At 45.4% G+C, this 12,614-nt stretch overlaps 1 protein-coding gene across 2 annotated transcripts in view; it reads right to left on the bottom strand.

The window, feature by feature from the left end:
• The window catches only part of si:ch211-269e2.1 (cohesin subunit SA-2), a 153,469-nt gene that overhangs the window by 49,246 nt on the left and 91,609 nt on the right, over positions 1 to 12,614 (bottom strand). For both annotated transcript variants that reach the window (XM_059646791.1, XM_059646790.1), the window contains exons 23-25: positions 9,928 to 10,008; positions 7,787 to 7,879; positions 6,599 to 6,773 (exon numbers count right to left, since the gene is read on the bottom strand). In XM_059646791.1, coding sequence (XP_059502774.1) covers positions 6,599 to 6,773; positions 7,787 to 7,879; positions 9,928 to 10,008 — 349 coding nt within the window. The remainder of the gene's footprint in view (positions 1 to 6,598; positions 6,774 to 7,786; positions 7,880 to 9,927; positions 10,009 to 12,614) is intronic.

Here is a 12,614-nt window from a genome sequence, read left to right as displayed (position 1 = left end):
GTAGTCACTTGTTCTAATGAAGGGAACACAGCAACCAATTTACACACAGCAAAACCCCAAAACAGCATTGAGATAATCTGTTTTACTGAGGATGAGTTAGGGATGGCCAGGGAAAATATCCTTTCCCTTCTTCAAACTAGGAGGCAAATGGTGACCGTGGAGGGCTTTTTCTTAAACTGAAAAGCTGTGACAAGTGGTGTACCCCAGGGATCTTGTTTATTGCTCATTACATTTATGACTTGGCTGTGAATGTAGAAGGTACAATTAGTAAGCTTGCAGATGATCAACTGGTAAATTGGGCACAGCAATTACAGTTGGAATTTAATCCTGCCGAGTGCAAGGTGATGCATTTTGTCAGTCCTAAAAAAGGGACGGATTTGTACAATGAATGATTGTTCCCTAGGGAGTACTGAAGAACAAAGGGGCCTTGGTGCACAAGTCTATAGATCCCTCAAGGTGTCGGCACAGGTAGACAGGGTGATGCAGAAGGAATACGAGATACTTTCCTTCATTAACCAGGAATATAGGAGTAAGGAAGTCTTGTTACAACTTATGTTCAGTTCTGGTCGCCACACTACCAGAAGAACATGATTGCACTGGAGAGGATGCAAAAGAGATTCATCAAGATGTTGCCTGTGATGAGAAGTCTCAGTTACAAGGAGAGGCTGGGTAGACTGGGCTTGTTTTCCCTGGAGCAGAAGAGGCTGAGGGGTGATCTGACTGAGGTATACAAAATTGTCGGTGGTAAAGACCAAGTTGATTGGCAGAATCTTTTCTGCCAGAGGGCGAACGTTTAGAGCGGGGAGCAAGTTGTTTAGAGAAGATCTAAGAAAAAAAAATCAGTACTAGAAACATGGAACATGCTGCCTGACAGGGTGATGGAGGCAGAAACTCTCAGAACATTTACGAAGCATTTGAATGAGCACTTAAAATGCCATGGTATTGTAGGCTATGAAACAAGTGCAGGTAAATGGGATCAGTGTATTTTGTTGGCCCACCATGTCCATGCCAACCAAAGGGTCTGTTTCTGTGCTGTACGACTGTAAAATAATGCTGAGGAATATCTCAAGTCTACCACAGAATGAAGATGGGGAGGGAGGGGGGTGGGGGGTCCTAGTTTCTTACCTCCGGTGATAGATGGCTGCTCCAAATTTGCACATCCCTCTTGGTCCTGCATGCAGTTTGTGCTGTAGTCTCTGAAGTTGAGCTTAAGGCCAACAGCCTCGTAGTAATTTGATGGTCAAGGGCAGCTCTGGGCTGTGGTGTGAGCTTCCACTGTAGCAGCTTGGCTCAGTGGTAACTATACCCTTCTGAATCAGATGACTTTAAGTTCAAGTCCCACTCCAGGAAAACAAAGCTGTTCTCCAAACATCTTTTATTTTAACTTTGCTCACAGAATGTGGGTGTCTCTGGCTAGGTCAGTGTGTACTGCCCATCCCTAACTGCCCCGAGAGCCATTTAAGAGTTAAGCATACTGCTGTGGGTCTGGAGTCACATGTAGACCAGGTAAAGAGGGCGGTTTTCCTTCCCTAAAGGATGTTAGTGAACCAGGGGGCTTTTACAACAGTTGACACTGGCTACAATTATGCTGGCTATTCTGCCATGGCGAGATTCGAACCGCTGTCCCCAGAAAATTGGCTGTGGGTTATCAGTACAGTGACATTACAACTATACCAGTGTCTCCACAAATCCTAGCCACAATTAACCTGTCAAAGGTGTGGCTAACATGTTCTCAACTGATTTACAGCATCTCACATCAACAAACTAACCCCACTACCTGACTAGAATCATATAGTACTAGAGATGTCCATTAAGCATGTACCACCCAAAATACACTATCTCCTACACTCGTCCCACTTATACACACCAGGCCCATAGCTTTGTATGTGTAGCACTTCAAATGCACATCCAAGTACATTTTCAAGGTTACCTACTGATCTTTCCAGTGTTTACACTGTCACTGACTGCTATGGGCTCTCATTTATATGTGTGTATTCACCAAGGTGTGTTCTACCGATTCTGGTAGCCTGCAAGGCCCTGCAGCTGATAGCGGGCTCGTCCAAACTGCAACATAACCCCCTGCCACCATACCGCTCCTCGCAAACCCACCCCTCCAACCCTGCCTGCCATGGTGCTCGAGTCTGGAATATAACAGAATGGCTACACATCATTCTTCTGGGGGAGGCCAAACCACCAAAGGTCACAGTCCACATACAGAGGAATGGGGAAGTGGTCTTGCAATTGGAATTAAGGGAGCTAGGTAGAAAGTTAGTAAGCAGGACCTCAAAAGCAATCTCCAGATTACTGCCAGTGCCTTGTATGAGCGAGTACAGAAACTGCAAGATATGAAGGATAGCAAATAGGGGTAAATACAATTGACAGCCAAGGTTAGTACAGAAGGCTCAGAAAGGAGGCAAATAAGAGAAGCCAAGAGGGATTATTGCAATAAAAGCTTGGCAGCTAACTGAACGGGAAAATCCTAAAGTCTTCTGTGAGCACATCAACAGTGCAAGGAGTAGGACGAATTAGGGACCAAAAAGGGGTTATTAGCGAGTTTTGAGAAGATTTGTAGCTCAGGTTGAGGTTCTGGATGTGAGTTTGCTCGCTGAGCTGGAAGGTTAGTTTTCAGACGTTTCGTCACCATTCTAGGTAACATCATCAGTGAGCCTCCGACGAAGCCTGTTCTTCTAATAGTGTCAACAGTTTCGTCGGAGGCTCACTGATGATGTTACCTAGAATGGTGACGAAACGTCTGAAAACTAACCTTCCAGCTCAGTGAGCAAACTCACATCCAGAACCAAAAAGGGGATTAACATTTAGAGGAAAGAGGCATGACTGAGGTGTTAAGTTAATACTTCTGCATCTGCCTTTACCTTTGAGCAGGATACTGCCCTGGCCATGGATGACAGAGGGAGGAGTCTCAGTCACTAGAAGGGTTTAATCCTGAAGGTACACATCCCAGTCTCTCACACAAATGAGCTGCCCATACCCAAAACTACCAGCTGAGATTGGAATAATGTCTATAAAAATACGACTAGCATGATAGTTTTCACTTTTAATATTATTTCAATTTAATAGTCATTCTTTTAGTGTGCTGTCTACCATTTCCCTGATTCCAGCTGAATTTGTTCATTTTTATTTAATTCGATTTGCTTTTAATTTGATTCCCCAGAATATAAATTAATTGTCTGATGTAACTCAAAACTTCAAATTGAATACAGTCTTTAGGGCTAAACGGATCTTTATGGGGGCGTGGAGGAAGTTACATGATCAGCCATGACCCATGGGGGAGCAGGCTTGAGGGGCCGAATGGCTTACAGCTGTTCAAGAAGGCAGCTCATCACCAGCTGCTAAAGGGCAACCGGGGCAGGCAATAAACGCTGGCCCAGCCAGAAACACCCCACCTCCCACAAAATGAATTTTTTTTTAAAGCTCCTATTCCATAATTTCTATGTTTCCTACCAGCCCTTTGGGGCCAGGAACTTGTGCCTTGAAAAAACACACCATTATGACTACATTTATAAATCTAGAGTAGAAAAATTGGGAGTCTCCACAGCAAACACGCGCAGAGTGGCCCAAAACTGCTCCAATGACCTCTGTAATTCCCCAGTGCCGACAGAAAGATTGCCCGTGAATCTTCAGCCCTACTTGAGAGACAAAAATAAGTAGGTGTGCAGTGTGGCTGCCACCTGGTGTTCATCCTACAAACTACACACATAAATGGGAAAGAATTGTCCAATGATGGGCTCGCCAAGTTATTCTTGCAGAGATCTGGTGAGGACGAAGAAGTAAATGGCCTCTTACTGCGCTCTAACCATTCTAATGATAAGACAGCGAGTATTCTTTTTAAATCTAAATGAGTAAATAGTTTAATCAGAAGCACCTTGACTTAAATGTTCGTTAGAGACAGGCTAATGCAATATATAGCAGATGACATACAACATAATAAAGTCTGAGGTTCTGTATTTTGCTAGGAAGAATAGGGGCATAGCCTTCCAGTGAAACAGCTACCCCTGACTGAGTGTTGCAGACTGGCTTACTCCAAGGTCCAGGACTACGTGCTGAGGGACATGCTCAAGCTTAGGGCAGCTGCCGCCAAGGTGTGGGGGGGAAAGACCACCATGTTGAGACCCCCTCGGCTGCAATGTAACAGGGGCCCCACTTGGTAACTGGGCCCAGCTGGTCAGGGGGCCAACAGGGACTGTGCAGGGACTCGACCACCAGTGGTTTCCTTTTGTTTTTGCTTTCTTCTTTCAGGTGGTATACGTACCCCCAGGGTAACCCGGAGCGGCTAGCGTGGCCGTTATTTTTTGTATTTCCTACAAATAAAGTATATTTTTTCAAATGAAAAAAAAATAGGGCCATAGCCTATTTTCTAAATAGAGAAAGCTTTGCAAACCTGAAGCACAAAGGGACTTGGGAAGTCCGAGTTCAGGATTATGTTACGGCTGACATGCTAATTCAGTTATAATGGGAACTGCAGATGCTGGAGACTTTCCACATTAAGCAGAGGTTCACCTGCACATCTGCCAATGTGGTATACTGCATCCACTGTACCCGGTGTGGCTTCCTCTACATTGGGGAAACCAAGCGGAGGCTTGGGGACCGCTTTGCAGAACACCTCCGCTCGGTTCGCAATAAACAACTGCACCTCCCAGTCGCAAACCATTTCCACTCCCCCTCCCATTCCTTAGACGACATGTCCATCATGGGCCTCCTGCACTGCCACAATGATGCCACCCAAAGGTTGCAAGAACAGCGACTCATATTCCGCTTGGGAACCCTGCAGCCCAATGGTATCAATGTGGACTTCACCAGCTTCAAAATCTCCCCTTCCCCCACCGCATCCCAAAACCAGCCCAGTTCATCCCCTCCCCCCACTGCACCACACAACCAGCCCAGCTCTTCCCCTCCACCCACTGCATCCCAAAACCAGTCCAACCTGTCTCTGCCTCCCTAACCTGTTCTTCCTCTCACCCATCCCTTCCTCCCACCCCAAGCCGCACCTCCATCTCCTACCTACTAACCTCATCCCACCTCCTTGACCTGTCCGTCTTCCCTGGACTGACCTATCCCCTCCCTACCTCCCCACCTATACTCTCCTCTCCACCTATCTTCTTTTCTCTCCATCTTCGGTCCGCCTCCCCCTCTCTCCCTGCTTATTCCAGAACCCTCACCCCATCCCCCTCTCTGATGAAGGGTCTGGGCCCGAAACGTCAGCTTTTGTGCTCCTGAGATGCTGCTGGGCCTGCTGTGTTCATCCAGCCTCACATTTCATTATGCTGGTTCAGTTGTTTGTTTGGAAGGCAAATGCAATGTTTCATAACTTTCGGACATCCCTACATGCCTTCCAGCCAAATGAGTGCATTTTCACTGTTACCACTATTGTGATGGTTATGATCAAATACAGAATCGATACCCTGACTGTAGACAGCAGCCATGTGGTTTGATTTACAAATTAAGAGATGATCCCTTGGAGAGCCCAGTTATTAATAGCACAGTGCAGACAGTTGCAGAGAAGGAAAGAAAGGCAGTCAGAAGGGGCCAGGTTAGATCACTAGTCTTTGCCATTTCAATGGATCTCAGTTGGGGAATTCCAGGATACTACAGTGATCACAGTACCATGGATTCTTGACCGATTGCTGCTCAGGTGACTCTCATCTGGCACCAGGTGACAGCTGTGCCAACCGCTGCCCCCCCAGAGGAGAAAACTGCCTGCTGCCTGGCTTCACAGGGTCAGGACAAGACAGCAGAGGAAGTTCAAGGAATCAAGCCCCAGGTCGAAATCAAAGTCCTGCAGACGCTGGAAACCTGAAACTGAAAAGTGCTGCAGAATCCCAGGAGGACCGGCAGCTTCTGTGGAGAGAGAAACAGTTAACATTTCCAATCCAGTCCGACTCTTAGACCGAAACTCCTGGAACTTTGTGACAAAACTCTTTGGAGTTCTTCTTCCAAAGAAGTGTCACACTGGGGTTAAAAGTTAGTTCTGTTTCTCTCTCCACAGATGCTGCCAGACCTGCTGAGCTTCTCTAGCACTTTGTTTTTTTATTTCCTAGTTGGAACTCAACAACTTCAGGACAGGAAGGGCTTTGACCTTGGATGGAGCAGCAAAGCTGTGAGTTGCAAAAATACATTAAAGTGCTCTCAAAGCACAAGATGCCCTGGCATCAAAATCTGGGTGATCTGAATCCTGGAATAGTACAAGTTATCAAGTGATCCAGTCCCAGGCTTGGAGTCCTGACTTCATGGGCTTCAAATCCCACTATGGCAGCTGCTAGAATTTCGATTTAAAGAATAAACTGGAATATGGTGCCAACTTCCATAATAGTGACCCAGAAACAATCTTCAATTGCCATATGTGGGTTTATTAATATCCTTTAGGGAAGGCAATCTGCCAGTCGTACCCAGTCAGGCTTACACGTGACTTCAGGCCCACAACAATAGACTCTCACATGTCCTCTGAAAAGGGCCTTTCAGGCCACTCGGTTCAAGGGCATCAGACAACAAATTGACCGTGACACCCACATGCTAAGAAGGAATAAATAAAGTTTGGAAGTGATCTAGGTTCAGAGGAATAGCTGACGACAGCAGAGCTTACCATTGTCAGGGTGTTCGTTGTCTTGGGCTGTAAAAACATGATCCAGGACGAAGGTCACAAGCTCGGTCTGCAAGGACAGCTCTGGGATGTACGCAAATGGCTCGACCATTTCAGAGCCACTGGGTGGTTCCTCGTGGCTGAAAACCAACAGGAGATCACACAGAATGACGAAGGCCTGAAGAGGGACATAAACATCTTTCAGCCATTGTAAAACACACAGCTCGCGGGAGTTGGATAGGGTGGGACGCAACGATTCTTCCACAAATTATTAGCTAGGCTTTAAGAACCCATTGAACTCCATCTACTGGCAAATTAATGGAGTTTCCAACATCACCTGAAGATTTGAACCTTGAATTTAAACATTAATCCCCAGTCATCACTTCCAATGAAGCCCAGCGAAAACATTGCATCTATTTCAAATTTACACATAATTTTCCTATTTACTTTCTTTGAAATCTTCATGAGTTATAAAAGTGCTGTATGTCTCTGGCAGGGAAGGAGGTGTGTGGTGAAGGTAAAAAGGCCTGTGATAACATCTCCAGGAATCTGTCCAACTAGAGTTGGCAAACCCCACCAAAATGCTGTTCATCCTCCAATCCAATCCTCATGTGGGATTCTGAAAGTTGGCAGATTCCAATCGGCCTCCAGGATAGGGAGCATCGAGGGGAAATCTGTGATTCTTTTGGTTCACTTCCTGAGCCTCATGACAGAAATGAAGGACACACACCCCACCTCTGCTGGAGATAACAAAGTGTGGAGCTGGATAAACACAGCAGGCCAAGCAGCATCTTAGGAGCAGGTAAGCTGACGTTTCGGGCCTAGACCCTTCATCAGAGAGGGGGATGGGGAAGAGGGTTCTGAAATAAATAGGGAGAGAGGGGGAGGTGGATTGAAGATGGATAGAGGAGAAGATAGGTGGTAGAACATGGCTTTACAGATAGGGCAGAGCACAAGAAATAACAAAAGACCCAACCCAGCCTTGGCATGTAGCCTCACTACTCTCAGCATTTTAGATGGCGTTGAATGAAAGCAAAGTAATGAGAACCACTCAATCCCAGCACATTGCCATGTTGTGACTGCTGTGCCATTCTACCAGAGGTGAACCCGTCCAGTCTGTGGCTGCTGACTCTACATGGGCTGTGAAGCCTGCTTACTAGGCCTCTTCGAGATGACCTTGTCCACACTGACCTGCTCTTTGACGGTGCTGCTGGGGTTATTTAGAAACTGTCTGCAAATGTGGCAGAAACCCCTCATCTGCTTCCTCAGCGACACCTTCATGGCCTGGACAGAAACAAAGCAAGAATGACGAAGGCCTGAAGAGGGACATAAACATCTTTCAGCCATTGTAAAACACACAGCTCGCAGGAGTTGGATAGTGTGGAACGCAACGAAACTTCCACAAATTATTAGATAGGCTTTCAGAACCCATTGAACTCCGCCTACTGGCAAAGGAATGGAGTTTCCAACATCACCTGAAGATTTCAACCTTGAATTTAAACATTAATCCGGAAAGGCAAAAACAAGGGGGATATCCTGCAGCTGCTTTGCATTGTTGTGATTTTCCGATTAGCTTCTCTGAAGATCACGTCAACCCGATGGCAAAAAAGTGTGGGAGAGCATTAACACAGCCCTCCTGTGACAGCTGATAAGCTAGTCTTATGACGATACACTCATTCCATCACTAAGATTAGTTATACCCACTACCATAACATCACCCAACTTCAGTTATTCTCCTTCGAGGGCCAAGGAGATATTTAAATATGGGTGTACAAAATTCTGAACATTTTTGGCAATGATAGGTACAGAGCCACTATCTCTATTGGTAGGAGGGATTTGGAGATATTCTTGAAAACTAATTGCAGGAGTATGGGTAAGGCTGGGGAGCGCAATTCGTGGAAAATCTCTTGGAAAAGACTCAAAACAGCCAAGATGTGCCAAATGGCCTCTTTCTGTGTAAATAGAGAGCTGAGCAGTTCATGTTGTATCTTAATAGAGTGACAATCCCTGCTATTTTCTTATTGAAAAGGTTATAATGAGGCTACAAAGGGTTACAGATAGATTAATTGAGTGCCAAAGATGTGGCAAATGCATTTTAAAGTGAGATTATGTAAAAATGTCCATTTTGGCAGGTAGGACAACAAAGTAGCATGTTGTTAACATAAAACAAAGAACTGCAGAGACTGGAAATACGAAACAAAAACACAAATTGCTGGAGAAACCCAACGGGTCTGGCAGCATCTGTGAAATGAAAGCAGAGTCCAGTGACACTTCTTCAGAACTGATGCTGCCAAACCTGCTGAGTTTCTCCAGCAATTTCTGTTTCTGTTGCAGCACACGGAGATATTGAAGCGACTCCTGGACAGGCACATGGATGATAGTAAAATGTAGGGTACGCAGGGTAGTTTGATATTAGAGTAGGATAATAGGTCGGCACAATATCATGGGCCGAAGGGCCTGTACTGTTCTATGTTCTATGTTTTGTTCATATTATTAACAAAGGTCTGAGATGCAGACTTGTCCTCAGTCATTTTGCACAAATCACAAAAGGTTAGTCTGCAGGTACAACAAGTAATTAGGAAAGCTAATGGAACATTATTATTTAGTCTAATTGGATATAGAAGTAGGGAGGTTATGTTTCAGTTATACTTTGAGACCAAATCTGGAATACGATGTACAGTATTGTTCACTTCATTAACAGAAGGATGTGAAAGCATTGGAAGTAGTTCGGTCAAGGTTGGCGAGATTAAAACTGTTCTCCTGGAAGGAAAAACCGAGGCTTGTATCTCCTGAAGGTTTGATGTGGAGGTGCCAGTGTTGGACTGAGGTGGACAAAGTCAGAAGTCGCATGACACCATCTTATAGTCCAACAGTTTTATCTGAAATCACAGGCTGCTGCTTCATCAGGTGAAATGACTTTATGTAAGGTCCTGAGGGATCTTAGCAAGGTAAGTATGGAGGGTGTCTCCTCTTTCGTGAGAACCTCGGACTAGGAGTCTCTGTTTAAAAATTATGGATCGCCCGTGTAAACAGAACAGGCATTTTTTTCTCTCTCTCTCTCTGAGGGTTATTTTGAACTCACTTCCTGAAAAGCTGACAGAATTAGAGTCCTTGAATATTTTTAAGGCAGAGATAGGTATTTTCTTGTTGAGCAAGGAGGTGAAAGGTTATTAGAGGCAGGTTGGAATGTGGATTTGAGTTCATAATCAGACCAGCCATGATCTTGTTGAATGGCAGAACGTTCATGAGGTGCTGAATGGCCTGCAGCTGTTCTTTCTTCATATGTTTGTATCTGATCCGAACATGACAAAGAAAGGCTCACATCCCTGTACCTTGGAGGTGTTGCCTTCAGACACTTTTGACAGCTGCCACATGACATAGTAGTAACTGCAGAGGATTGCCTGAACGATAATCTGCAAAAACAGGGAAACACATTTGTAAACATCACCTTTTACATTACCTTAAAGGTTAATGGGGCTTAATCAACGTAGGTTTGTGATTCATTAAAATCAGAGTGCATACATTTTTTTCTTTATCTCTGAAAAAGATCACTGTCAAGGCCAACATTTGTGGCATTTCCTTCATTGCCCTTGAACGGAGTAGTTTGCTTCGATATTTGCAAAGGGTATCTATGTGCAGCTAAGTCTGCACCTCTCAATGCATTCGTTTTGCTGTCACCAACTTCTTCCAGTGTATGGATCAACAGGACCACCTTGGTGGAGGAAATACCTACAGTGTGGAAGCAAGCTACTCAGCCCATCAAGTCAACGCCGACCCTTCACACAGCATCCCGCCCAGACACAACCCCCTACCCTATCCCTGCAACCCTGCATTTCCCATGGCTAAGCCAACTCACCTACACATCCCTGGACACTGCGGGAAATTTAGCATGGCCAATCCACCTAACCTGCACATCTCTGGACCTTGGTAGGGCGTGGCTTTAAGGATAGGGCAGAGTGCAAAAAACAACAAAAGACCCACCCCAGCCTCAACGTGTAGCCCCACTACTCCCAGCATTTTAGAGACAAGGGGAGAATATACAAGTGTTACACAGACAGTCGCCTGAGGCTGGAGTCGAGCCTGGGTCCCTGACGCTGCGAGTCAGCAGAGCGAACCGCTGAGCCACACTACTGCCCAGTCCACTTCCTGGTCTAACTAGAAGAGGATTTTGTCATTAACAAGACATAGTTTATTACATGTTAGCAATTAGCCACAAGTTACATTGATGACATACACACTGATTTAGAGATTTGGAGGAGGACCTGCTGTTAGATTTCACTCCTTTGAGAATCTAAGCCGTTCTGCCCCATAGGTTCACTGGCACTCCTCAATATCAACGCTTTCTATCCCATTTACAATGGCTAAGAGTCTACTCACAGCGGGCTAAGTTTAAAAGTAAAAGTAAAACAAAGAACTGCAGACGGAGGAAACCCGAAACTCAGCAGGCTCCACAGCATCGCCAAGGGAAATCAGAGTTAATGTTTCGAGTCCAGTTCTGAAGAGTCACTCAACTTAAAACATAATCCATCTCTCTTCACAGATGTTGCCAGACCTGCCGAGTTTCCCCAGCAATTTCTGTTTTTGTTTAAATATAAAATTTCCCCTGTTGAAGACTGAGGCGAGGAGGGATAATTTCGCCCAAAGGGTCTTGAGTCTTTGCAACTCCCTTCCCAGAAGGCAGTGCAGGCAAGGTGCTTGATTATTAAAGGCAGACAGAACATTGACCAAGGGGTCAAGGCTCCTGATGAAGAGTCAGAAACATTAAAGTTGATTGGGGGAGGTAACGGGACATGCTGGAAGTGGGATGATTTCAAAACTGAGATAATGAGAGTTCAGGGACATCACGTTCAGGTTAGTGTGGGCTGGAAGGCTGGCAGGAGTAGGGAATGCTGGGTGACTAGATACATTGAGGAACAAAAACAGAAGTTGCTGGAAAAGCTCAGCAGGTCTGGTAAGCATCATGAAGGTAAAAACAGATTTAACATTTCGGGTCCGGTGACCCCTCCTCAGAACAGGACACTAGACCCAAAATGTTAACTCTGTTTTCTCCTTCACAGATGCTGCTAGACCTGCTGAGCTTTTCCAGCAACTTTGTTTTTGTTCCTGATTTACAGCATCCGCAGTTCTTTCAGTTTTTAGATATATTGAGGTTCTGGTCACGAAAGAGAAGGAGGCAAATAAGGGTATATAAGGGTATCCAGGCCCAAAACATCAGCTTTCCTGCTCCTCTGATGCTGCTTGGCCTGCTGTGTTCATCCAGCTCGACACCTTGTTATCTCAGATTCTCCAGCATCTGCAGTTCCTACTATCTCTCCACACAGCTGAGATCAAGTGATACCCTTGAGCAGTAAAGGGAGTATAGGAGTATTCTTAAGAGTGAAATCAGCGGGGGCGAAAAGGGGCCATGAGATAGCTTTGGCAGATAAGGTTAAGGAGAATCCAAACAGATTTTACAAAAATGTTAAGGGCAAAAAAGTGACTACAGAGAGAGTAGGGCCCCTTAAAGATCAATGAGACCGTCTATGTGAGGAGCCAAAGCAGATGTGTGGGTGCCTACATGGTTATTTCATATCAGTATTTACCATGGAGACAGACATAGGGAACTCAGGGAAATAATTAGTGATGCCTTGAAAAGGGTGCACATCACAGAAGAGGAGATGCTGCAGGTCTCAAAATCCATGAAGGTAGATAAATCATCATGACCTGACCAAGTGTATCCCAGGGTATTGTGGGAAGCTAGGGAAGAAATTGCAGGGCCCCGAGCGGGGATATTTTTATCATTGGCAGCCATGGGTGAGGTGCCAGAGGACTGGAGGCTGGCTAATGTTGTGCCTTTACTTAAGGAAGGCTGCAAGGAAGAAACAGGGAACTACAGACCAGCGGTGAACCTGACATCAGTGGTGGGTTAAGTGATTCAGAGAGACAGGATCTACATCCATTTGGGATAGTCAGCCTGGTTTTGTGCATGGAAAACAGTGTCTCTCAAACTTGATTGATTTTTTTGAAGAGGTGACCAAGA

This window comes from Stegostoma tigrinum, chromosome 6 (assembly GCF_030684315.1).
Source record: "Stegostoma tigrinum isolate sSteTig4 chromosome 6, sSteTig4.hap1, whole genome shotgun sequence".
In the NCBI taxonomy this organism is placed as follows: Eukaryota; Metazoa; Chordata; class Chondrichthyes; order Orectolobiformes; family Stegostomatidae; genus Stegostoma; species Stegostoma tigrinum.
The sequence above is the reverse complement of the archived record's forward strand: the minus strand, read 5'-3'. Positions and strand labels throughout refer to the sequence as shown.